Source organism: Ictidomys tridecemlineatus, chromosome 10, assembly GCF_052094955.1.
Source record: "Ictidomys tridecemlineatus isolate mIctTri1 chromosome 10, mIctTri1.hap1, whole genome shotgun sequence".
In the NCBI taxonomy this organism is placed as follows: domain Eukaryota; kingdom Metazoa; phylum Chordata; class Mammalia; order Rodentia; family Sciuridae; genus Ictidomys; species Ictidomys tridecemlineatus.
This window is the reverse complement of record NC_135486.1, coordinates 59,494,901-59,522,222: the sequence shown is the minus strand read 5'-3', so window position 1 is coordinate 59,522,222 and position 27,322 is coordinate 59,494,901. Positions and strand designations below refer to the sequence as shown.

Genomic DNA, 27,322 nt, shown 5'->3' with positions numbered 1-27,322 from the left:
TTGGTGTTATTCTTCAACATCGGGGAGCAAGAACTCGTCACCGGTCAACAGCGGTAACATTCTGTCAAAACACTTGAATGTAGCTACTTGAGAGTTAGCTATGAACACAAAACTATTATGCAGAATAAAAAATACCAGACTGTGTACAGGAGCATAAAGGGACATCCAGGTTTCCCTGGGACGCAGCACTGAAGGAAGGGGCTGCTGGGCCAAGTAGGAGGGCAGGCAACCCCGGAACAGAAATGTGAAGGGCAGAGAGTTTCAATTTCTAGGAAGGTAAGGGAGGAGTGGTGGATGGGCAGGCGTGGCAAAGCCGGCCAGTCAGATCAAAGCAGCTCAACAACCTGCGGGCGTGGTCAGCCACCAGAGTCCGTCCCAGAGTAGCGTAGGCCTGCCCCAGTGCACCTGCTAGCGTGTGGAGGGCCGGAGGGAGCGAGACCAGGCCAGAGCCCCTGCCCACGATTCGCGCTGCAGCACTAGCGGTAATCACCACTCACCCAACCCGCTCCGACCACGCCCTGCGCCTCGGCGCAACGTTTGACGTACTTTCTACGCGCCTTTCGCCCCCGCTCCGATCACACCCCGCGGCTTAGTGATGGTGTAATTTTCACGCGCCTTCCGGCCCCTCCGACCACGCCCGTGGCGTTTTGACGTCATCTCCCCGCGCCTTCCGGCGCTAGGGCTTTCAAGTTGTGGACGCGGGAGAACCGTGCTTGACTCTAGTTGTGTCTCGGTCGTCGCTGTTCTCTGTGGCTATGTTCCCGGCCGTCCCTTCACTGCGGACCCCGGGTCCAGGGTCCCGAAGGGGCCCGCTGGCCGGTGTCGGGTCGGGCTCCACACCCCGTTCGACGAGCAGGAGGGGCCTGTCCATGGGCTCTGGGGTCGGCAGCCCCGGGCTCTTCTCGCCCGCAGGCCGGCGGAGCTCGCTCAGCTCACGGTGAGTGGCGGCGCCTGGGAGGTGGCCCGCCTTGCTCTTGCCGTTGTTTCAGCTCCGCTTTGGTTGTCGCTTGAGTCCTAAGTTTGCACTTTTCGTGTGTCAGAAGACAAAAGTGCAACAAATTTAGTTGCAGTTCTGATTGACTTTTATTTGCGATTCGTGATTCCGCGCAGCCTCCATTCTGCAACATAGGAAGGGAGCCTACAGTAGCATAGTAGTGGGTCTCTTAAGGCGGAAAGACGGAAGCAGCGCAATGGGAAAGGTTGACGGGTATCATCAGGTTACTCTTTTGCGCGTTAAAGAAAAGAGGATTTCTTTATAATACTCAGACTCGGATCTCTCATTCTCAGGAAAAACTCATGGGTTGGGGATCTGCCCGCCCTTAAAGCTTCAGCTTGTGAGACTCCATTTTGGTGTGGTCTACTCTTTGGGGCCTGGTGCAGGAGCTCAGTACAAAACGGCGGCTTTCCATCATTTTTGTTGAACAATTCCCACCATTTGGTCAGGAACTCAGGTGAAAGTGGGAACAACACAAAGGGTGTGGCGCTACTTTGTTACGTTATTTTGGTGTCCAGTTTTCGACACATCATTCATAGGTTACCATGTCCCTGTGATCACCAGTTCCTTCAGGTTTTTTGTCATTCTAGCTGAAGAGAAACCATTTGACATTTGATGGATGGCTGCATGCAGATGGAGAGAAGGTAGTGTACCAGGAAGACTGCTGTTAGGACTGGAAGATAATACCAAAAAATGTGAAATATGCTTTTTACTAGGGTCCACATGAACCAAACCAACTAAAGTCAACTAGATCACAGAATGAGCCAAATGAGTCATTTTAACCAAGTAGCCTGTTCAATTCCTTCCTTCCTTCTTTCTTTGTAACTGAATCTACTATATCTGATGTATTTATCCATGTGCAACAAGAAGTGTTTGTGACTGCACAGATTCCTCCTTGATTAGCAAGTAGATAGCAAAGATTCTTTTTTTTTTTTTTTTAAATATTTTTTATTTTTTAATTTTCGGCGGACACAACATCTTTGTTGGTATGTGGTGCTGAGGATCGAACCCGGGCCGCACGCACGCCAGGCGAGCACGCTACCGCTTGAGCCACATCCCCAGCCCCAGCAAAGATTCTTTTATCTAGCATTCCATGACCAACTTAAATTAAAGCAGAGAGTGAGAACAAGTGGGTCTATAAGTCTAACTATAAAGGAACCACTAGTACAATTTTCAGAGATACTTAAAAGTGCTGCTAAAGTTACCTGCTAGGTGGACTAAAGTCTCTTAAGGCATGTATAGATTTGGGGTGAACTTGACCTGCTGTCACTTTACCACAGTAGCCACTGAATGAAATTCTAGTTACAGAATTATCCTGCCAAGTGAATGAGGTAGGCATAAGCAAGGAAAAGTCGGAAGAGATCAGCACCTCATTATTGTGGGAAGTCTTGTTCCCATGTCTTGGGAAAAGCTGTCCACAGCATGAAGTCATCAACTTCTTATCTGGTTTGCCTTTGAATGTCTCTGGTTATGGTTTTGTGGCTTGATGAACTCATGTCAAGCATGAAATTTATCCCTTGAAGCTTTCTAGCTTTAGTTTACAAGGCTTCAAGAACAGAGGAATTTTGTTCTTAGTGATTCCATGATTTCATGGATTGGAGGAATCTAGAAAATTCAGGATCTTGTTCAGTCTACAGACAGGTAATAAAAACTCGAAAACAGTGAACAGGACTGATCTAGTAACAAGTGTATTGGAGTTTTTCTCCAAAAAATGATTTTTCTCTCTACAGTCACCCCATTCCCACTGCAGGTGTGGGGCCAGTCAATCTCATCAGACTTGGCCAGACTGTTTAGATCAGGTCTCTAAGGATTTTTGTGATTGACCACATAGACACTTTTTAAGTTTGCTCTGCTGGAACTTTTGGTAAGGAGTCTGATTGGACTTGGCAAACCTCGGGGTTAGGTGTACCACACCAAGGTACACTTCTATGTACACCCTCAAATGGGATATCCCACGGACTTAGTGATAGAGCCAGTATTTCCAATATACCCTCCCATAAAGAGTAGATTTTTACTGAACTTATATAAATAATTATATTGCCATAAAAACAAGAAAATTCTTGAATAGTTTTCCGAAATTTTAAGGGATCAAGTTGGCAGAAATAGCAGGAAAGTAGGCAGAAAAAGTAATTCTTGTTCTACTTGAACTTGGGATCATCTCTTTCTTCACTAGGATTTTGGAAGTTCTTACCCAGTTCTATGATATGACGTAAATGCTGTCAGAGTCCTTTTTATGACTCTGCTTGAAGAAGAAGCAGTTTTTGACTGTGGCTGATGCCCAGTGCTTTGCAGCAGAATCGATATCTCTGCCTTGGGTAGCAGAGACTTAGAATAGATGTGGCTAAAATCTGATGAGAATCACCATAGCCAGCAGCCAGCCAGGAAATGTACTTCCATGGCCTGGAATACTTTAACATGACCACAGTTGTGATTGATGGCATGCTGGATTTCAAGGACTCATATAGTTTTTGCAACAGTCATATCAGTAACTATCCTTAAGTATAAATTTTTAATTTTTGTTCTTTTTAGTTATACCTGAATGACAGTAGAGTGTATTTTGACATACATACATGGAATATAACTTTGCATTTTTGTGGTTGTACATGATGTGGAGTTATATTGGTTGTGTATTCATGTATGAACACAGGAAAATTATGTCCGAAGTCATCTATTCTTTTCCATTTCCATCCCCCCTTCCTTCCCAAGACTCTTCTCTGTCCAATCTGGGAAAGCTCCTTTCCCCCACCATTGTCAGTATCCAATATCTCTTAAGTATATCTTGAAGATTGAGCATCATTTATTATTTGACAGTGATTCTCATATAACTTAACATTACCTAAGCCTAATTAGCTGGGCGCAGTGGTGCACACTATAATCCCAGCAGCTCTGGAGGCTGAGGCAGGAGGATCACAAGTTCAAAGCCAGTCTCAGCAGCTCAGCAAGACTCTGTCTCTTAAAATTTTTTATTTTAAAAATAGGGGGCTGGGGATGTGGCTAGGTGCCCCTGGGTTCAATCCCTGGTACCCCTGCCCCCACCCCGCTGCCCAAAAAAAAAGCCTAAATAATCTTTTTTTCTTCACAGTACTTGGGATAAACCCTATAGGTGTTCTGCCACTGAACTACATCTACAACCCTTTAAAAAATTTTAAATTGTTCAGTCTGATCTCAAACTTATGATCCTCCTGCTTCAGCCTTCCAAATTGCTGGGATTAGAAAGGTGTGCCACTATGCCAGCACCATCTGTCTTACAGGATGAGAAACACATGTTTTTTATGGCTTTCTTGAGACACAACTGGAAAATCCCAAAGTTAATTCAAGGTCAAAAAGATCTAATTTAGAGTTTGATTTTGGGAAGTTTGTCAAAAATGTTGAAAGGCTTAAATATCTTAGTCATCTGTTTAGTCAGTGACAAAAAATTATTTTAAAGGCAAGTACAAAAGGTTACATAATTGTGAGCAAAAACTTAGTTCATTTAAAATATTAAGAAGACTCCCCTTTGTTAATAAACAAAGACCAAATAGAAGACAACATCAAATACAAATTGTCTTGCATGAAACTAAATATGTTTTCTAAACCTTTCCCATTCTCAGATTAATAGTGTAAGAAAATTTCATTGGTTTAATAGAGGAGACCAAATTCTGCTTTTGCCTACGTGCACTGCTAGTATTCACACTCATCAAATCTGAGAGAGCAATCATCTTGTCTCAGCCAACAATGACCACACATCAGGGAGGAGGTCCACGGCTTCCTGGGCTCTTCTCACCTACCCATTTCTGTCCTGCGTACCCCTCTCTTCTTCAACAATCAGCCACTCCCCGTCAAAACAGAAAGGATACACCTCAAGTCATACTTCAGAGCTTCACTTAATTACAAACATGTGCTTCCCTTGCGCGTAGAGTTGTTCCTTTTATTATTTTAAGTATTATATAGAAAGTAGAATTTTTAATGCTTAGTAACTTTAATTGCTAGTGAGAGCCCAGGAATAAGTTCATCATACACCAGCATTTTATGAGCATACATTTTATAGCTTCTACATACACAGGTGTACAGAACGGTTTTTCATTGCGATAGGACACATTACTAACAGACTCAATTTTTAATTTCTTTGTAATAAGAAGCCTAAACTGATAAATATAAATGTTCAGCAATTTATGTTTTAGTATTTCATCTTATTTGAAAAGTTCTAGGTATTCAGTGAGTAGAAGCCAAGAGAGAACATCACAGGGATGGGGTTGTGTTGCTCTTACAGTGACTTCTCTGGACCCTCGTTGGGGGCATGTGGCTCTCACAGTAATTACTGAGCATTACTGGTTGAGCTAGGGTTCCCTAAATCCTGTCAGCCCTTTTTTGAATTAAAAGTACATTTACTCACACAGTATGCACGTGCCAGTGTTTAAGCTCACTTCCTTATTTATCAAGATCCTTTCATCACGTAAATACATATGTAAACACTAGGGTAGCGAAAAGTTCTAAGTGACAAGTGAAGTAATGTGGTCTCTTTTCTTTAGAGGAACACCTACACGGACATTCCCGCACCACTCCGTAACCGAGTCTGTGAACTACGATGTGAAGACGTTCGGATCATCTCTCCCTGTTAAGGTCATGGAGGCCCTGACCCTGGCAGAGGGTAGGTGTTTCCCTCCACTCACCTGTCAACATCTGTGAGCGAAGCAGGCCTCTTGGGTGGGTGGACCTGCGGGAGGGTAGAGCGTCTGACTGGTTCTTTGCTTCAGTCCAGACACATGATGTATTCGAGAAACAGAGGGCATCATTCTGACACTATCACATTTAAGTCCAGTGGTTTTAAGTACTGTGCAGAATTCAGTCCCATTTCAAAAACTGATCAGATATATGGAATTTAGCTTTAAAAGCAACTCCCAAAACTAGTGCAGTAAGTTCAGGTCACACTCCATTTCTGGGTCCTTTGTGGTGTCCCAGAGGCTGTGTGTACAGTGGCATGGAATTACCAGTGTAGAGTGATCTCAGAACGTTCTGTTGGCTGAGATTCATTGTAGAAGTTCAGAAGGTGTGGTCAACACAAAATTGGAAGAGCAACATTAAAGAGTGAGGAATTGGGCTAGGCATGGTCGTGCATGCCCATAAACCTAGCAATTTGGCAGATTGAGGCAGGAGGATGGCAAGGTTGAGGCCAGCCTGGGCACCTTAATGGAACTCTGTCTCAAAGTGAAAAATAACAGGGCTGGGGATGTAGCTCAATGGTAGAGTGTTCCGGGATTCAGTCTCTAGCAGAGTGGGACTTGCAGTTTATACTTCTCTCTGTACATACCTAAGTTGGACCCCTTGACTCTGGCTTTTCTGAAAGTGTTTTTCATATTGCAGCTTGTTACTGAAATCAGTTTAGTAGTTCACAGCTAGCATTAAAAACAACAACAACAAAAAAAAAATAGAAGAGAATCACGGTATCAGAGTACATTACAGTGTAAGTAATTTTGTGTATCACTTACTGTGAATAACATTAGAGTTTTCAGTATACTCCATTCTTGCTAAGCATGATGGCACACATCTGTCATCCCAGTGACTTGGGAGGCTGAGGCAGTAGGACCACACATTTGAGGCCAGGCTCAGCAACTTAGTGAAACTCTCAACAACTTCGTGAGACCCTGTCTTAAAATAAAAAGGACTGGAGATGTGACTCAGTTTTTAAGCACCGCTGGTTTCAAGCCCTGGTACTGAAATATGTAATATATATTATTATATGTATTACTCCATTCTAAAGGAAGGGATGTTTCTCATGGATTTGAACTTGCATATCTGGCTTCCAATCCTGGGGATAGTTTTTAGACAACTAAACTACTAACCTCTATTATATGGTGCTCTGCTTTAAATATACTTTTCTTTTCCCCTGGAAATCTTCAGCTTGCATTGCATTAAATCTTTGAACACACTGCTTATCCATGCTACCAACTTGTTGATAACAAACAACACTGGCCTCAAATCTAGGCATTCAGAGGAGCCAGTCCTGGAAATGAGCATGTGTACACTGAGAGGTATAAACTCCAGGTTCCTCCTGTGGATGATGCCCAGGGCCAGTGTTGAATCAGGCCATGGAGGCTTGCCACCACGAGCCTGGAGCTTTGAGTGCGTTAATGAAAAGGGCTTCCTGAGCAGGCAGAAGCTCCAGTTCAGCAGAGTCCCAGCACAGCCTGGGTATGCTCTGACATTTTAGCTTATAAGTTGTGGATGCCTCAGGTTCCCCCACCTTAACTCAAAGAGCAGAATTCAAACTAGTGCCGTTTCCAGGGCCATCAGTCCCTTTGTGGAGGCCTGGCATCTGTGCGGAAGGTGCCGCAGGTTTGTCCTGTCTGTAGGGAATGCCCTTGGCTCCATGTGGTGGGACCTGCATCCTACTTCCAGGGGCTCTGATTTGAAAAGCATGTTCTTTTGAAGGAATGTGATACTTTTTTTTCCTTGAAATGCTTTTCATAGTTAATGAGGGGGTTATTAAATAATAAATGTATTGCTTTTCAGTTAAATTATGAATTCAGCTAAATATTTCTAATAGAAAGTAGGGATATTTACTTATAACAAAAATCATAAACCTAGGCCCAAAATTCAGTTATTGCCTTTATGTATATTCTAAAGGTGAATATCAAAGTTAAAAGATCTTTTGCTTAGAAGTCAGTGATTCTTGAATATTCAGGAGCATTCCTGGTTGTCGGTTGATCTCCTGTTGTCTGATCTCCTGTTGTTGGTTATCTCCTGTGTGTTCCTGTTGTCGGTTGATCTTGTGAAATGAGGCAGTGGCCGTTGTGGCACAGGAAATGTTGATCAGCTTTCCTCATTTGGGATTTAAGATTGATTGCATCCTTGTTTCCCCAGTTGATGACCAGCTGTCTGTTCACATAGATGAAGGTGGCTGGGCTTGCCTAGTCAGCAAAGAGAAACTGCTTGTTTGGAAGATTACTCTGTCACCTGTCACCAAGGTAAAGGGGAGTACTGGTGGGTTCTTTGTTTCTATCCTAGGTCTTCAGAGTTGGTGGAGGATGGTTGTCTGTGCCTATGTGGGTTTCAGGGATTTGTGTATGAAATGCTGAGTGCACATCACATTGGTGTCCTGGGAAAAAAGTGTTCTTTCAGTAATTTTAAAATTGAAGTCTGTAATTTTATTCCCTCCCCAAAGACCCACCCTAACCAAATAAAGTGAACATGGCCTCAAGTTGTTACTGTCCTTCTAGTAAAGAGTAAACTCCGCACAGGTCTCTGGGCCTTCCTCCACCTTGTTCCTCCAATTCCCAGTGTTCTCTCTGCTCTGCAGCTGGCTCAAGGTGCTTCGGCCTCAGCACTGTCTTGTGGGCTTTTAGCCTTTTTTTTAGGAGAGGGGCTCCAGCTGTTTAGTGTGACCCCTTAGCTGCTAGGCTTCCCATCTTTCATGCCTTCCCTGAGTGCACGATTCCTTGCACTTCTTGTGCATGTTGCTCTGTGGGGTAGATGCTTACCACATTTCTTGGGAAAGTCAGTGGTCTGTGGAACGGTTCCTGTGTCCACAGAAGCATTGTCAACACAGCACACCTGTGCACTAATTTTAAGGAGAGTCACATTATTTACTTTCATAAAATCAGAGACATTGAAGTTGATGCCAGGGCTGGGGTGTGACTCAGTGGTAGAGCACTCCCCAGCACGTGCGAAGCCCTGGGTTCCATCCTCAGCACCACATAAAAATAAATAAAACAAAGGTATTGTGTCCAACTAAAACTAAAAAAATATATATTAAACAAAACATGATGTCAGTCCATCTGGTTAGTGAAGTCTGAGATTACTCTGCCCACATCAGCTAATGAGCTGAGGGTGCTTATTTTCAAGAAGATACAACAATATTTTGTTCAATCTACTGCAAGGTGCTTAATACAATAGGAAAAGTGAGACCCTTGCTAGGTGGCTTTCAGAGTGTGCTCCACAGTGTGGTCAGTGTCTGGTGTGGCGGCGGCTCACCTTTAGCAGCCTCTTCCTGCACAGTGTCTCTGCTACCCCTCCTTACCGCATGTGTACTGGCCTCCGAGCTGCTGCCTAGAAGATGGTGCTTGTGATGAGTGTACATGATGGAGAGGTCCCAGGGACGGTTCTGAGGCAGCAGGGGCTTTGATACTTGGCTCAGAGTCAAAGAGGCATTGTCAAGGCAACTTGGTTTAGTTACTTTTTGGTCAAGCAAATTTTATTTATTTTTTTAACCTTTATTTTATTTATTTATTCATTTTTATGTGGTGCTGAGGATCGAACCCAAGGCCTCGCATGCGCTAGGCAAGCGCTCTACCGCTGAGCCACACCCCAGTTCTGGTCAAGCTAATTTTCAATGTCCAGCAAATCGCAGCTTGGGAAAGGTTCATAGGAAGCTTCTCTTCACCCGAGGACTCTATCCACAGGTCTGATCTAGAGCTGCATTGGTATTCAAGATTCAGCCTAGATCTTAAGTTGTCTCAATTCTGTGAATGTTGTTAAATTCCTGTAGCCTGGTCAAAAAGAGCTGCAAAAGGACAGAATACTTGTAGAATGTTGTTTTCTAGCAACAAATCAGAATCTGCAATATGCAGAGAAAGGAAATAGAAAAATCATTTGCACAAAGACTTGGGTTTCATGCAAAAGGCTTTCTGTTTGTGTGTGGTCTCCAGTTATCTGTTTGCAAAGAACTCCAGCTGCCACCTAGCGATTTCCACTGGAGTGCTGACCTGGTGGCCCTGTCCTTCTCCGCTCCCTCAGGTGAAGCGCATTCCATTCAGGTAGGTGACTTAAATGCTTAAATGAGGGCATTCTGAATGAGGGACATCAAACCCAAATTTAAGACATTACTGTAATGTACAGAAATAAGACTGTGGCACTGACAAAGAGGTAGATGGTGGTGTGTAGAGCAGGGTGGAGAGTGCATTTTAGACCCACAGTGTGGAGCAGGAGAGAGGGCACCTTCCAGATCCACTCGAGGACTGCACTAGTCTCTGACAAATGCAGAAGCACTTCAGTGAAGGTCACTCAGTAAATAGTGTTGGAACAATTGGTAATCTGTTAATTTTAAAAAAGAAGTTGCATGAAGATTAACTTGAAATGGATCATAGATCTAAATGTAAAGTAGAAAATATTTTTAGAAAAAGAAAGGAGATAAATTGTCATGATCTGAGATTGGGCACAGTTTTTAGAAATTTCAAATCATGATCCTTTAAAGTAAAAAATTGGGAAAATTAATATTAAAATAAGATTAAAGTTAAAATTTTGCTTAAGAAAATGAAGAGACAAGCTACAGACAGACAATATTCGTAGATCATACATCCAAGAAAGAAATTATGTCAGAATATAAAAAGAGGTCTTAAAGCTGGATAAGAAAACAGCGCAGTTTAACAAGAGTCACTGGGGAGAAAACCAAACAGGCAGCACAGGTCTAGAATGAAACTTTCCAGGCAAGATGTGGGGTGGGACAGCCTCTCGGCTTCCCTTTCTCACGGGTCAAGGCTCGTACTATGGGCCCAGCAGTTCCATTCCTGGCTCTTCACCCTGGAGAAGTGAAAACTGAGGTCAAGGAGGAATACCACACAGGTGGCACAGCTGCTTCCTTTGTGATGTCCATTAGCAGGTGGCAGAGCAGCTGAAGGGGTACCTCCATGGTGGAGTGCTTCTCATCTCAGCAAATTGAGCCGGCAATGCCTATAGTGACCCAATGTGTCTGAGGTGGGAGACTGAGGAGCAGTCAGCGTCCTACTCTGTGATTTCAGCAAAAATGGGTTGCCAGGGGTTAGGGTGGGAAGGTGCTGCCACTTTGGGGAGGCGGGTGGGACTTTCTGGGTCCTTACTGTGGCTAGCTATGCGAACCCACATAAGTGTTAGAATTGTTCCACGTAACAAAGGAAAGGCAGTTTTACTGCTAGCTCACTTTAAAAGCTGTTTGAAAATAAAGAGTCCTTGCTCTGACTTCTTCAGCATTATCAGACTCTGCCTGTGAGGCCTCCTTGCTGACTGTTGTGGCTTTGTTTCCAGGCCGTTGCTGTCATGGTTGCCACTAGAGAAGGGTCCATCCGCTACTGGCCAAGTCTCGCTGGGGAGGACACCTACACAGAAACATGCGTGGACTTGGGAGGGGACAAGATCTGCAGGTTCCTCACGGCAGTCAAGGTGTGAAATGAGTGTTGCTTTATGTCTGGGGAGAGCTGTGAGCTGGGACTATGGCTCCTAAGCAGACGCACAGCAGGGACGGGACCCACAGGGGACGAGGAAGTAAGAATAGGAGTCTGCCACTGCTCACTTGGTGGAGCGAGACCCCTCCGGGGGCTCTGAGGGCTGGTATTGGGTGGTGGTGAGTAGTGTTCACATCTTTTAGAAGTGTTTTATGATCTGAACGCTGTAAAGAATGACTGCTGATGCCCAAAGCTTGACTTGTTTAACTTGCATTATGGTGAACCTATTATTTAAAAATCAAATTTAAAAAGAATTAACTGTTTTTCTGCTGCAGAAGTTTTTCTATGTAGAATTTGTATTGTTGGTCAGAAGGGCTGGAGGTATAACTATTGGTAGAATGCTCGCCTAGCATGGATTCAGTCCCTGGTATCACCAAGATAATCATGTCATTGTATTGAACAGATTCTTAATTATGTCAATAAAATAATGTTGTGCTTTTATTCGTTCTTTTAAATTTGTTTAAGGTGAGGATGATTTTTCTCTGCATCAAAGAGGTTTTTTTTTGTTGTTTGTTTATTTTAGTGGTTCAGGGGATTGAACCCAGGGCCTCATTCATGGTAGACAAGTGCTCTACCACTGAGTGACATCTCCAGCTCTTTTTAGTTTTCATTTTGAAACAAGGTCTCACTAATTGCTAAGGCTGCCCTGGAGCTTGCCATCCTCCTTCCTCAGCCTCTCAAGTAGCTGGGTTTACAGCCTTTGCCACCTTACTTGGTTCTAAGTATTTTTTATTAGTTCTCTTCCTTTTGGTGGTGACACTTACCTAATCTCCCTGTTTGCTCACAGGGAGGAAGCTTCGTCTTGTCCTCTGCAGGGAGCCAGCTAATTCGGTTGATACCTGAAAGCTCGGGGAAGATCCATCAGCATGTCTTGCCACAGGGGCAAGGCGTGCTTTCAGGGATTGGTCGGAGGGTTTCCTCCCTTTTTGGAATTTTGTCTCCTAGTAGTGATCTCATGGTAAGTTTATAAAATGTCTGTTTTGGAAGCTCATTTCTTAGCTGAAAGTTTCCTACGAAGTTGGTTTTGCCTCCATATGATTTTAAACTAGTTTGTAAATTTAAAATGTGTTTCATAAGGATTGAGTTGACGTTTTAAAATTACCGAAAGTATCCTCTCTCTCATAACTGATGTTCTGACCCTGTCCTTACCTGTGCACAGCTGGGGAAGGGGAGATGGGAGCTGACACTGTGCAGTGTCTGCTCTCTGCCAAGGCTCAGTCATGTCGTGCCATCATTATGACAGCCTGTGAAGTAGAGGGCCTCCTCAGTGTGCCACTGAGCGGCAGGGCTGGGGGCTGTGCCCAGGCTGCAGAGTCTGCGGTGGCTCCCCTGCCGGCATCTGCCCCCTACCCCCTGAAGTTATCTTCTTGCCGGTTGCTTTCCTCTCCTGCTTCCATGAGTTTTCTCTTTCCTCCCAACACTGGGGATGAAACCTGGTGCTCTACCGTGGAGGTACCTCTCCAGCCCTTTCTATTTTTTTTTAAATTTTGAGACAGAGTCTTGCTAAATTTCCCAGGCTGACCTTGAACTAGAGAAATCTCCTTCCTCAGGCACCACCATGCTTAGTTCTTTGAGTGTTCTTCTTTAAAACAGAACATGTCTGAAAACAAATTTACCAGGTTCCTTCTCTGCCCTGGACCAAGTGTACAGAGCTCGTTTCTCGACTGTTCTGCTAAAGGCATCATCACTTCTTCAGTGACCACCCAGAACCCTGGTGCTTTCCTAGACTCTGTCTGCGTTGGGGCAAATTAAGCGCTCCCCTCTGGGTCCCTTTCCATTCCTTTCTTCTTGGTGCTGACTTTAAGCCCCTGCACTTGGCAAGCTTTACCCAAGCTGCTGGGCCAGTCCAGTGTACTTCTGAAGGTCCTGCCTGCCCCATTTAGAACCACCCTGGACACCCAGGTAAACCTCACACAAGGCTTGATGAGCATGTCTGTGCTTTTGCAGCTGCATGGCCATGTGTAGTCTTGCCTTCCTCCCTGCTATTGGTCCCCTCAGGGCTCTGGGTTCAGAAGCCATTACATCTGCTCTGCTTACCAGAGCTGCTGACCCACCTCCAGGACTTGGCTGTATCTTGCTATTTTTCAGGTTTATTTTACAATTGAAGAGGACATCTTCTGAAGGACCCTGTACTTCCACACCCTACTCTGCTCTCCAGGCCTGTGCCCCCACCTTGCTCTTGCTCCTCAGTCCATCATGAGCACTGATTGCTCAGCCATCCTGCACATGGGGTCTGAGGTCTCATTGGGCCCTTAGGAAGCATGACTTCTTTCCCTCTGTGCAGCTTGCAGGTGTTTTCTGGGACAGAGAAAGCTCCAGCTTCTACAGCCTCACCAGCTCAAATATCAGTAAATGGGAGTTGGATGAATCATCAGAAAAGCAGGCATACAGCTGGGATGTGCACCGAGCCCTGAAGGAGAACGTCACCGATGCTATCTGGGTAGGATGGCACTTCACGCCCATGGCTATACCAGTTCCTCCCTTCGCTATTTGAACACAGTTGGACGTTACAAGTGTAGAGTGCAGAATGGGGTATTTGTATCTCCATGGTGGGTGCTCATCAGCCGCTTGATGCATCAGTTTCCAGGTGTATGCACCACTCAGGCAGCAGCTATGAGCTGCTTTATTAGGTGTTGGGGGCATAGAGGGAAAAGGAGTGCTTCTGGTGCTTGGGAAGCTTATGTTTTTGATATTTCCCCTTAGGGATCTGAAAGTAACTATGAAGCTATTAAAGAAGGGGTCAACATTCGGTATTTGGACTTGAAGCAAAACTGGTAAGCAATTAAATTGTCCTAAGAAAGATAGAAACAGTTTGGGAGATAAGCTGGTAGCTCTTCTAAAGCCAGCCTCCTACAGTCTGTGGAGCCTTCCTTCTCTGGGGGTCCACAGGACAGTAGTCCTCCAGCACAACCTGTCCACGTCCAGCAATCCATCCTGCTCCTGCTTTTTTGAGTGGTGCCACAGCTTCTGCCTGTCCTGTGGTTGTTGTCCTGCTGTGTGAGCTGGGCACTTAGACTTGCTGTGCTCCTCCTTGCAGTCTCTGAAAACCTTGGAAAAGCCACCTGGGAGGTAAAGATGGTATTGCTTATTTTATCTCTGCAGGCATTTTAATTAAATATGGTTTATCTGTTTCCATTATCAGACTTGGAAATTTAGCACTGCTACTTGGATATCCAAGATCACCATGGGTTTCACTGTTCTCAGATTTGGAGGCAGAGGCTGGGAATGAGGAAGGGAGCATGCTCAGGAATTGCCATCCTGGGGGCTCCTGCTCCCAGTGTGGTCCTCTGACACATCCTTGTGAGGCTTTGGAGACTGGCTCACCCCTTGATCTTCCTGCTCTCCTGAGCTCCACACAATGCAGATCTCACTCAGGCCCTTGGGGGTGGTGACCAGTATGCACAGGAAATTCCAGCCACATGTGGGCTACTTCTGTTCCAGAGTGTTTTTCTTCCTCAGTGCTCTTGACACTTTTGATTTAGTGCTGTAGCCTGGTTTGTGTTTGCAGTGAGCAGGCTTATGAGTTCTTTTGTGAGGCTATTGCAATAACAAAGCCTGTATATCTTCATTTCAGATATGAAGTTTGGATTTTTTTTTAATCTTAAATTTATTACCTTACATATTCCCACATAACTTGTCAATTTTTACTGATGTACAAAATTGCAATTATCTTCCTGTCTTTGCTACCTGAAGTAGCTTCAAGGTTTTTCAGATATGAAGCTTTTTTTCTCTCTTTTTATTTTGATGTATTTATTTTGGTACGGGAAATCGAACTCAGGGGCACTCCACCACTGAGCCACATCCCCAGCCCTATTTGTATTTTATTTAGAGACAGGGTCTCACTGAGTTGCTTAGTGTCTCGCTTTTGCTGAGGCTGGCTTTGAACTCAGGGTCCTCCTGCCTCAGCCTCCCGAGCTACTGGGATTATAGGCGTCAGCCACCAAGCCTGGCAGATGAGAAGTTTTTTTTACTGGCATATAAGAAGCTTGTTTTACAACTGTGTCAAAGAAAATTGGTCCTGGCCCCCCCTGCTAAGTGGACTAACTACCAGAGAGACTCCTGAGGCTCTGTTCTGTGAGACTTCACTCCAACCCCTCTCATGTGGAAAGTTCTTTGGGCCCCAGTATATCACAATTTTAAACTAGAATTCTTTAATTCTTTGAAAAGTTCCAGTGGATGTGGAGCGCAAGGGAGAACTGAGGACAGTTGCACGATGTGAAGTGCCACATCGTCTGGGTACTTTCCCCTGTTCTTGGGTGTGACTGTTCGTGGAGGGAGCTGGCCTCCCTGTTGGTATTTCTGAGGCTCCAGGGAAGGTTGCTGGCACTGCCACTGCCACTTGGTTTTTGGGAAAGGCTGGGATAAGAGAGCATTGTGTTGTCTGTTGGTGCAACAGCTTTGGAGTAGTAAGAACAGCACACAACTTTAATGAGAACAAGGATTTTTCACATTATAGCAGCCTGGTGTTTCAATAACTTGTGCCTAAAATTAAAAGCAATGTTATTCCTCTGGACAAAGGCTAAGTTGTGAAGAACTGATTAGATTTCCAGTTGGCAGGCTTGTCCTGTGACGGGCTAGAGCGCAGCTGATTGGGTTTGGGCCCTTGAGTCCTTACTGTAACATCTCTGCCTTGAGTTTGTGGCATACTATCTCCTTGTGGTGCTTAAATCTGCTTCCCAGAACAACTTCTGTTACATTCTGGGCCTGAGCTCATTTGGGCCTGAGGACTATTCTGTGCCATTCCTGAATTAGGTGACGTGTTGATCCTTGATTTATTGAGGCAAGTTTATTGAGTCCTCATTTACATTTGGTAATATTTATCATTTTCTTCATTTTATCATTTTTAAAGTATGATTCTGAGTTGGCAAATGTGGCAGTCAACCACAATCTCAGTCAAGATATAAAACAGGACTGGGGCTCTGGGCAGTGGTGGAGTGCTTGCTGAGCCTTGTGGAGACCTGAATTTGATCCCCAGCACTACAAAAGAGGGGGGTGGAAGGGAGGGAGGGAGAGGGAGAGGGAGAGGAACACTTCCATCACCCTCAAAAATTCCCTTCTGCCCTGGTGGTCATCAATCTGTTTTCTCCATAGCTTTGCCTCTTTAGAATTCCACATGATTGGATCATATGCTACACAGTCTTTTTGAGTTTGGCTGCTTTCACTTAACATAATGCATTTGGGATTGATTTCTTGCATTGCTCAGTCATGTTCCATTTGCACACAGTTTATGGTGTGAGCGTGTTTGCTTTTTCTCTTGGGTCAGGATCTGGGAGCAGAGATGCCAGGGTGCATGATGAGCATGTCTGAGTTAGTAAGAACCTTCCAGGCTGTTTCCCCAGAGGCTGCAGACTCTCTTTTTCCCTGGCTAGTGATGGGCTCCTGATTTTGGCAGCTGCGTGGCATCCTGCAGACAACCCCTGCCTGGTCTATTACTCCCTTGTGACAGTGGAAGATAACGGCTGCCAAATGTCAGATGCAATTACAGTAGAAGTCACTCAGTACAATCCACCTTTTCAGGTAAGTCAAGTTACAAAGTGGCTCAACACATTTGAGTGTTTTTCTAACCATTGAACACTTTTTGGGATCTTGTTCTCTGAGTTATATCTGTAGGTCTTGGAAATGCTCTCCAATATCACTATCGCATTGGCTTTTCCGTCTCAGCGTCCTTTTTCCCAACTGTGGCTGAGGGCTGAGATTGGAGGTACTGCAGGTAGTCTGTGACCCCTGCTGCAGCCCCATGTCATCATTTCTGTGTTGCTGAGTGGGCAGGAAACACTAGTGCAAGGCAGGAGGAGGCCGAAGGTAGTGGGGCTCCATTCAGAGCTCCAGGGAGCCCTGGGGGTCCACAGAGGGCTTGTACTTCAGGCAGCAGCAGGTGCGCTCCTCAGAGCTCACAAATGCCGCTGAGTTCCCCTTGCCCTCAGCTGCGTGTTCTCAGAGAAGCCTTCACAGCTGCATGCCCTGCGTTCACCCGCTGCATTCTTCTAATTCTGTTAAGTCTTTTTCTCTGTATGACATTAACCGAATCCCACAAGAAAATCTTCTCTCTTTTTTTTTCTTTTTGGTACCCGGGATGGAACTCAGGGGCATGCAGTCTCTGAGCCACATCCCTGGCCTTATTTTGTGCCTTGCCATTGATGAGGCTGGCTTTGGATTCACCATCCTCCTGCCTCAGCCTCCTGAGCTGCTGGGATTACAAGGGTGCACCACCAAGCCTGGATCCTTTGTTCTATTATTTCAAATGGAAATGAACGTTACCAAGTGTTTCTGTTTTTACAAGAAAGGCATATTCATTGTTAGAAAAAATATTTCTGCTAGTGCAAAGGGATATAAAGAAAACAATTTTAGAATAAAATAAATCCTAGGATCCCACTTTAATGTAACATTTGTAACATAACTTCTTTAATGGCAGTTTATTGTTTTTAACATTTTCTAATTTTATCACTTAATTTGGTCTTTATTTCCATTTCTGGCTCTAGTTCTGTACATGAACAATTGGCTCAGTTTTCTTGTGCTTGACGTGCTTTTTGTTTTATTTTATTTTATTTTGATGCTGGCCTTGAAGCCTTCACATGCCAAATGAGGTTGAGCTTCTATGTGATGTCTTGACAGTGAAAGAAGAGTCAGAACCTAAATGTTAACCAGGGATTATTTGTAAGGATTTCCGAATCCTACAATAAATAGTGTGGTGGGTTAATAAGCTTTGTTTTATCTCTCATATTTGTTGTGGGCATCACCTTGTAATTGGAATACTTAAAAACATTTTCTGAATTTGCCGATTATTTGCATCTCAGCCAGTGACTGCTCTGACTGATATTTGTCCAAGTTTTGGGCTGCTGTATGTAGCAAGCACCCAAGGTTGCGTGAGAGAATTATACACACAGTGCTGGAAGTGGTCCATACCCAGGGTTTCTGGGCTGCCCTTACTGCATCATCTTGTGGTAAGAGGGCAGGCGGGTTCACCAGGGCCCTGATCTCACTTCTGAGTAGCCCAAGGCCCCTCCTGACCCCTCACTGCGAGGGCAGGTTTTAACAGGAACTTGAAGGGTCCCAGGGTTGGGACCATTGATGAACAGAACTGTCCTGCTATGCTCTGCAGGTCATCTGATAGCCAGTGTTTGGGCTTTCACAAGGAGCCTGGTGAACTAGCCTGTCATTTCATGGGCTGCTTTCATAGGAATGCGATTATGAAATCATACAAACATGTACTTTTGTTTCTAAATTCTCCTTTCAGTCTGAAGACTTGGTCATATGCGGGTTGATGGTCCCAGACTCTTCAAGCCAGACCGCCTACCTGTACACTGAGAATGCTGTCCACGTGTGCACCACTGGGACTGGGAAGTTTTCTCTCCCTCGAGAGAGAATCAGCTTCAATTCACAAGGTACAGTAGAGGTTAGAGAAGGTGCAGCTGGCAGCTCTTGGTCAGCCTTGTGGTTCTCCCTCTCTCCCCACACGTTGCTTGGGCACAGTACCTCCAGGAGTCACTGAGACTTCATACCACATTTGGAGCAGCTGGAATGATCTTCCTGAGAAACCACGAGAACAGTAGAATCCCCAGCCTGTTAACTTATGGAGAAAAATAGTTGTGTTTTCCCCAAGGGAAGAGACCAAGAAGGAAAGAGATGGCTCTTTAGGGAAGCCAACGCTTGTGCCAGTGAGGGTGGCTTGTATGAGTTGATGTTCTTTAAACCAGTCTGCCTAGAGCCCTGACAAGAGTCCAGATGCTGGACTCCTGCGTGGATGCACCCACAGTGCAGGCAGGCCACAGCGACTCCACCAGGTGATCCAGAGGGCCATGTAGAGGATGGAGCCTGTGGCTTAGTCCCAGGGCACCAGCAGCAGGCAGACGTGCTGAGGCCAGCAGGCCTAGCCCCGTCCAGTGGCTACACCAGGCAGAATCAGGCTGGAGGACGCCACAGTGAAAGGGGCTGCTGTCTCAGCCTCCCAGAGGAAGTGCTCTTTTGAGCCCCTGCTGTCTTGCAGGGCTGGCTTTGTCATCCTGAAGTGAGGGCACAGGGTCTGCTTCTTAGAGCAGTGGCTGGTTCTTGGCCTTTGATTCTGGAGCTGAGAAGCCAAGTGCACAGTAGGGAGGAAGTGTGAGGTGGCCGTTACAAAGCATCCTGTCTGTGTGTGCTTTTCCCTCAGGAGATGGCATCCTGGGCGCGGGCTCCTGTGGCGGCATTCCCCTCCTGTTCTCTAGAAACAGCGGGCTGGTGTCCATCACTTGCAGGGAGAGTGTGTCCCTGCTGGCAGAAGAGCTGGAGGAGTCGTTGGCGTCTTCAGTTGCTGGACCAAGCAGTGATGTAATGTGGTTACCCATCCCATGTTGTCCATCAGGAAGCCAGATGTGTGTTAAGAAGCCTAGATAAGAACATTCATTCTTTGATCTGCATCATGCCCTGGTCCTCCTTCCCAGAGCACCTGCTTTTAAGTCTCTGCGCTGTTCCTTCTGACACTTTCCTCTGCACTTTCAAGCAGTATGTGTGTCTGCTGTCTCCCGCTTTGCCACCTTAGGGGTGAGGGTTCAGGTAACTTGTTTTTCCTCCTGTGCCGTCTCAGCATAGGACCTCTCATCATAGTGACACAGTGAACGTGGCTTTTGGTTTCCTAAGCCTGGTAACTTGCTGACTGCATCTCCTGCATCATAGGACTCTCTGTTGGTCTTGGAGGATGGAAAAGGGTCAGCTCATATTTGCTTACTTAAATGTCTGCATTTGTCACCCTACATCTTCCAGCAGCTCTGAAAAACGCTTCTCAGGGTACTTCTTTCCATGATCAAATCTCAGGAAGCTGAATCTGCACAGCCACCACCCTGGGCTCCCCTGCACTATTCCTCAGTCGTTCACACCTGTCCCCACTCCACACAGTGTGGCTTGTCCCAGCACTGCCAATGCCCTCTGGTTTCTTCTTCCTGGGTAGTTAGACTCAGAGTTTGAGTTCAGATTGTGCTTGTTTCTTTTTTGCTGGGATGAGTTTTAGGAGAGAGAGTGGGGTGAAAAACTCACTTTTCCCCTGTCATCTTGAAACCTGAGATACCTATCCTTTTCTGTGAAGTTTTTTTTTTTTTAATCTTTTATAGGAGACTAAAAATATTTGGTATTGTTTTGGATATTTTCCATTTGAATTATATATGAAACATAAGCTATTTTTGTAATTTAAAGTGATTTGATACAGTCTTTAGAGAAAGCAACATGCTCTCTTTTTAAAATGTTATATATATAATATTTAGCTGTAGGTGGACACAATACCTTTATTTTGTTTTATGTGGTACTGAGGATTGACCCCAGTGCCTCACATGTGCTAGGCAAGTGCTGTACCACTGGGCCGCAGCCCAGTCCCAGCAAGCAACATTCTTAAGCTTTGTTTTGTGGTCCTGTGGTTATTTAATTTTATAACTAACTACCCACATGCTCAGTGGTGTGCGTTAAGTGGAGCTGTGTGAGAGCAGACCTGTAGATGGTGTTGGTCTTGCTGAGCTCCCCAGGGAGTTTTGCTGAGGTTGTGATCACTGAGCTGTCCACCTTCCTGCAGGACCTGGGGGGTTGGTCAGCACTGGCCATGTGTTTGAATGCTGAGTACATCTACAATCTCTAGAGGGGTGTAGGGTGTGTCAGGTGTGGAGATGTCAGGCATGGAAGAGTGAGCATGTATGTCAGGTATGGGGTGGGGGTGTGGTATGTTTGTCAGGTATAGGGTGCCTCAAGCTTGGAGCACAGGCAGCAGTGTTGGGGCTTCAGGTATTCTGGTTCTTCCGTCAGCCATCATGAATATTCTGGACCTTCACCTCTGAACTCTGGCTTGTGTCCTTGCAGAGCATGGTCTTTGAGACTACCATGAAGAATGGGACAGTAGCCCAGGAAGACAGGACCAAGCTGCTGAAAGCTGCTTTTCTGCAGTACTGCAGGTACGGTGTGTCTTCAAGACCAGGGCCATCCTGCTGCCGGCACTGGCTGTTGACCTTTGGTTTGGGATGGGAGCAACATGGAGGGTGGGGTCATCAGGAGGGTCGGTTTTCTTGAGCATTAGTGCTTTTGCCAGCAGTGGCTCTCAACTTGGGGTTACTGAACCTGGTGGACACAGAGGGCTCACTGGACAGGGCTTCCTGTGGAACATGCCCCCAACCTCCTGGAGAGCAGTTGTACTAAGACAGCTTGCTGGGGCTCCTTGAGTAGCAGGCAAGCAGAGGAGTTGTTGGCGGTGATGAGACTGGTCTTTGGTTGGGCTTTGCTGCCTACAAACTTGCCTCAGCGCTGAGGCTGCTGGAGCATAGCTGGGGTCCTGTAGGTGGGCTGCTTGACTGTCCCCACTGGGCCTGTGTGTGGGGCCTCGGCTGTTTACTGGCCCACTCACCTTACTAGGACCCAGTGCCAGCTCTGCTTCCCATAGCTCCTCAGCACCTCAAGGGAGCAAGTGCATACTGTGGAGCTGCCTATGAATTACAAGTCGTCCAGTAGCACCCATCCCTCTTCCCCCAAGAGAGACCACCCAAATTGCCTGCAAATGTTGCCAGGTGCCCTGGCACAGAGGGTAGCGACACTTGGCAGTTTCTTTTTTTTGCTAAGGTAACACTACTGTTTTTGTGCACATTTTCTTTAAAATTGCTTTTCATGTTATCTGGATTTTTGTTTTATTTAGCTCAGAAGTTATAAACTCTTTTTTTTTTTTAAAGAGAGAGAATTTTTTAATATTTATTTTTTAATTTTCGGTGGACACAACATCTTTATTTTATTTTTATGTCGTGCTGAGGATCGAACCCAGGGCCCTGCGTATGCCAGGCAACGTGCTACCGCTTGAACCACATCTCCAGCCCCAAAAATAAACTCTTGTTTATGAGAGTTTGGGGAAATTTGCTCTGTAATTTTTTTAAAAACCAAACAGTGCATTTGTAGGAATGGAAGAAATGTAACAGCTTTATAAAATGCATCAGACATTATGTAAAAGATGTTTCATTTTTCAAAGAAGTTTCCTGTTTCCATCTTTTCCATCTTGGTCAGAATAATGTGCAGTAGTTACTGACTGTCATGGATAAACTGCTTCATTGTGTTGGGCAGTAGTTTTTTCCTGTTGTTCCACGTTGCTATCATCTGTGCTGTGAAATAAAAGGATCTCTGGAGTTAGAGCAGACAGCAGAATTTGAGTGCTAGAGGCCCAAGGACTTGAAGTTCTGAGTGCTCATTGGTACAGCCTGTTCATACATATTATTAACCTAGCAGCACTAGAAATGGAAACGTGTGTGATGAAAGTGGAACTAGGGAATAAGGTCATTAAACATAACTGAGTGCGTTTTAAAAGTATCCAGTAAATAAACTGTCTATCTTAAATTCTAGTTTCAGAGAAAAAGGTGAGAGACGATCACAAAAAAAAAAGTACTTCATGGTATCAGATCCATTTTTAAAACACTTGAGATCCTTTGGGGAAATTGCCCTGTCTTTGTCTTTATCTAGATTCCTGTGAGTCTTTGTTGGTAATCCATTTCTGCCTGTAACCTTATAGTCTGCTGTCATTTGTATCATTGGATTCTTGTACGGGTTTTCTAGGCTATATACAACTAGCAAAAAGGGAAATCAGGATGTATGTATGGCTCCAGGAATTTTTTGTAGATCGAGAGCAGAATTGGAGTGACGATACAAGGAACACACACCATTGTCCCAGGCTTGAACTCCTAAATCATGAGGGCAGGCAGGTCTGTTGGAAGCATAGGCCTCAGCAAGGGACCAGACCACACTAGGCGGGAAAGTGAGCCATGCACCATCCTAGGGCTCCTGGGCACCACGAGCCTGCCAAGCTGCCTGAAAGCACCATGGGAACACAGAGGACAGCATCTCTGCCCCCACCCCATTGCAGTGTGGCTTTTTAGTTGGATCTTGCTCTCCTTGCTTCTGTGTTCCCCAAAATCTGCAGTCTGTACCAATGAGCACCTGGGTCTCCAGGTTCCACCTGCCAGTTGTGCTTTTAGGTGGTTTTCTGTGTTTCCCTCATCAGCTCTATCTGCTTTTCTACCAGGAGAGCATTTTAGCCCTTTTCTGGTCTTTCCGCTCCATTTCTTTCTCTCTCTCATTCAGCTCTGGCTGCATGACCTCATTTACGGGTTGCAGGTGCCAGTAGGGAGGACATACTGGACCTGCTGCCCACTGCCATGCCTGCCTGTGTCTGCACTGTGCAGTAAGGTTTGGTGGTGCTTCGTGGGGACAGTGAGTGGCAGGCTGAGCCCCATGGGGCGAGCTCAAATCTCAGTTCATCTTAGCGTTTTCCTGTACACTTCTGTGTTCTGGTACCTTCCTTAAAAGGCTCAGTGAATTCACATTTGAACAGACACTCCTGAGGATTACAGTCCAGCCCTGCTTTGCCCCCAGTGAGCTGCTGAGCCTTGGGACAGATTGGGAATACCCCTGGGTGGAGTTGGCCGAGTGCGGGTATATTGTTGGCAGGGCTTGGTTTAGCTGATTCGTCTGTTTTGAAGTCCCCAGAGTTCACTGCGTCTGCTGCCTACAGATCTCAGACCAGTACCCTGCAGCCCAGCTTGCAGAGTACCTGATCTTACCAGTTTTTGCACTTATTACTGTTCCATCAGATATAAACAAGGCAGCAAGCCACTGTCGTGATTGCTTTAGTTGCTGTGGCTGCTGGTGGTGGCCTCTGATAAGCAGCCTGTCCACATGTGACGCTTAGAACTAAACTAAATATTCTAAACTCAGTGACTTAGAACAGCGGAAGTGTGTTGTCTCAGTTCTGGAGGCCAGGGCCCAGAATTGAGGCACTGTGGGGCAGGCTCCCTCTGAGACTCTACAGGAGCCCCTCCTTGCCTGCTTCTGGCTGCCAAGGCTGCTGCTGGCAGTGTCATGCTGCTGGGCTTGTTGGTGCGTCAGCCCATCCTCCCAGCGTGACCATCCTCTCAGGGTCTTGTAAGGGCACTGACTGTAGGATTTGGGCCACATTAATCCCTACCCTACTGGTTGTTTCTGCAGATGCTTTATTTATAGACAAGGTTTTGTTCTGAGTTTTTTCTGGATAAGAATGGGGGCACTATTCAGCCCCCTCAGTGGACACTGCGTAAGATGATGGCTAGATGTGAGCCTGAGTTGGGAGGGCCTCAGGAGCAGCACCTGGGTCTCCTGCTGGTCTGACCCCTAGCTCCTGACTCCACTGGTAGTCCTGGATGGGCGCTCAGGCAGTCAGGAGTCCTGGGGAATCAGCCTCTTCACCATGAGCAGATCTGGGCTGCAAAGCAGGATCAGCCTGGATTCCTGCAGTGACCTCTGTCTCATTTGCTATCCACCTGTCAGGGTGAGAGTCAGAATGTCCTGGAAAACAAGGATGGGCCGTGGCAGCTCCACCCACTGCCTTCCATGGTCCTGGTACTGGGTGTACACTTCGTGCCACGGTTTGCCTCCTTACTGCCCTGGGGATGTGTGCTGTGAGGAGCATACACCCTGCTGCATTCCTCCTGGCCCCTGCTAGGCCTTGGGTGGCAGCTTTTCTGCCCCTCTGCAGGCTTAGTGGCCTGTGTCCTTCCCTATCCTGGTGCTGCGCACATGTGGCTGTCGCTGGCTATTGCCCAATTCCCCTGACACTGTGCGTTCTGAGGCCCCGGTTCTTGCTCAGACTCCTGTGTCTGGTGCCTGCGTGTTGCAAGCCTTCAGTGTGTTTGTTGGATTCATGGCTGCAGCTGAGGTTTCCCATTGTAATTAGTCATAATCGACAGTACTTCAAAGGCTGAAACCCATACATGGGACTTGAATCTCCTGAGTAATTTTCCATGGTAAGTTTTTGGAAATGTTTTACCTCCCTTCATACTTTTGTTTTCCAATTTGTTTCAGGAAAGACTTGGGTCATGCTCAAATGACGGTTGACGAGCTGTTTTCCTCCCACTCCGACTTGGATTCTGACTCTGAGCTGGACAGGGCTGTTACCCAAATCAGTGTAGATGTGGTGGATGACTACCCAGCCTCTGACCCTCGGTGGGCTGAGTCTGTTCCTGAAGGTAAGAAGAGTTTGACTTTGAGGAATGACCCATTTGAGGAGGAAACTATGTTTTAGTTTCTCAAACAATTGGGAATTTTTGCCTGATATTATTTTAAAAATTGTAACTGTCCTCATTAGTAGATCTTGAACAGGACTCAAGGTAGTAATCTAGACAGCAGAAGAGCATCTGGGGGAACATGGGAGCAAGCACTGACTGCTCCTTCAGAGGCAGGCTGCTTTTCTGTCTTGCATTTTATTTCTGTAGGAACTCAATGGCGTGTAGGCCCCCAGATCAGAAGATGGTCTTGGCAGACTGTGTATTTGGTTAACAGAAATGGCAGGCTCTCCTAGGTGCCAGCGAGTCTGGTACCAGAGGTGGGCATATCATGTCCTCCAGCCTGCCCTGGGTGACCTCTCTAACAAATGGCTCTTCTGCAGCAGGGAGACCCTCTGTGGTTTGTGGGAAGCAGGGTGCTATCCTTAATGGTCCTGCTTTAGTCAGACATGGGACGAAAGCCCTGCTGCCCAGCTCCTTTCCATAGCTGTTTCTTTGGAGCTGTCAAAAATATAACTACAGTGTTTAAACTAAACAGAGCATGCTTCTTGTTTTGAGTAAGTACAAATGAATTTTGTCAAACCCTTCAGATTTCTTTCTAAATTTTAAAACAATGGAATAATGTAAATAATTATTTCGAAGGACTGGCCCTGTCCTCTCAGGTGTTTTCAGACCCTACTTGACTAGCTGTGGTGATTCTGAAAGCTCTTTTGGGTTCTTTCTCATTTCTGTGTTCTCACAGAGGCACCTGGGCTCAGCAACACCTCCCTGATCATCCTCCACCAGCTGGAAGACAAGATGAAAGCCCATGGCCTCCTGGTGGACTTCTTACACCAGGTGAGAGTCCCTGAATGTTTGGGCTGCTCTGGTGCCCCACACCTAGGGTGCCCACTCTGTCCTGGCACTTCCCAGTGGCCTGATTCGAGTTCCCACTCCTTGTGCAGACGTAGAAATGAGCAAGTCAGGGCGTGTGAAGGCTGCTACTCCAGCCTTGAAAATTAGGTTAAGAGAAGAAAGGAGCACTTTTCCAAAGAAATGCCACATCAGCTTTTTTGTCAATTTAGCTTTGACGCTGTTGTGTTCATCAGACCAGCTTCTTTCAAAACAGGGTTTCTTGCAGGCTTGCTGCGTGCCTTCATGGAAGAACTTTGGTCTGTGCATGTTGTGCTGATAGGTGACATTGGTCACAGCAAGGCACAGGCAGACCCATGGGAGGTCAGAGCATCTTCTGCAGGGCGGCGTCACCTTGTTGAGGGTGTGAATGCTGGGTGGGGCGCCACACTTGGACAGGCTGCTTATCAGAGGCCACCACCATGAGCCTTGTGGCTTTGCTGGCCCAGAGACCCAAATGGAGGCTCAGTCACTGGCAGCACCTGATAGGGTCTGGAAGCCCCTCTCTGGCTCTGCCTTTATGTTTTCATTATCTTCCATCTTTACATCTTGTCTCTGATGAGGAACTACTGTGGTAACAGGCAGGAAATATGTGGGACCAGGACCTTTAAGGAAACACTTCTGGCACAGAGCTTTTGCCTTCCTTGAGACAGTACATGGCCAGTGAGGCTGTGTCCTTATTTTGAAGGTGGGAGTGAGGTCAGCAACTCAGGACACCTGCTACCCACTCTGGTGAGGAGGGTCCTGTGTCTGCCTTGAGGAGCAGAACTGGGCCCAGCCCCACCTGCTTCACTCGTTGCTATATGCAGTGGCCATCAAATGCAGGCATCAGGAGCCTTATGGAAGAACTACACCTGAGAGAGTGTTGAGGGGTGAATTCAAATCATAAATGACTGAGTGACTCTTAAAATAACTTTTAAGGTAACCAGGTGAACAGGTTGAATGAAATATAACAGTTAGATTCAGCAAAAACATTCCATTCGTTAAAAACAATGGATAGGGGGCTGGGGCTCAGTGGTGGAGTACTCGCCTAGCGTGCAGGGGGGCACTGGGTTCGATCCTCAGCACCACATAAATGTAAAATAAAGATATTATGTCCACCTAAAACTTAAGAATAAATATTTAAAAACAAAATGGATATCTAGCTGGGCTGGTGGTGCATGTGTATAATCCCAGCAAACTTGGGAGGCTGAGGCAAGAGGATTGTGAGTTCAAAGCCAGACTCAGCAAAACGAGGTGCTGAGCAA

The 27,322-nt window shown here is 46.0% G+C and overlaps 1 protein-coding gene across 3 annotated transcripts in view; it reads left to right on the top strand.

Moving 5' to 3' along the window:
* Positions 1-653: 653 nt before the first annotated feature.
* The window catches only part of Nup133 (nucleoporin 133), a 45,689-nt gene continuing 19,020 nt past the window's right edge, over positions 654-27,322 (top strand). For 2 of the 3 annotated variants that reach the window (XR_005730304.2, XM_005320389.5), the window contains exons 1-14: positions 654-937; positions 5,503-5,621; positions 7,835-7,938; positions 9,619-9,726; positions 10,970-11,104; positions 11,954-12,124; positions 13,451-13,606; positions 13,870-13,940; positions 16,536-16,683; positions 18,401-18,548; positions 19,313-19,470; positions 20,980-21,071; positions 24,985-25,148; positions 25,927-26,021. Coding sequence is in view for 2 of the 3 variants with exons in the window: in XM_005320389.5 (XP_005320446.1) it covers positions 756-937; positions 5,503-5,621; positions 7,835-7,938; positions 9,619-9,726; positions 10,970-11,104; positions 11,954-12,124; positions 13,451-13,606; positions 13,870-13,940; positions 16,536-16,683; positions 18,401-18,548; positions 19,313-19,470; positions 20,980-21,071; positions 24,985-25,148; positions 25,927-26,021 (1,851 nt within the window). In the remaining variant the exon portion in view is untranslated. The other variant, XM_040276723.2, reaches the window with a different exon arrangement.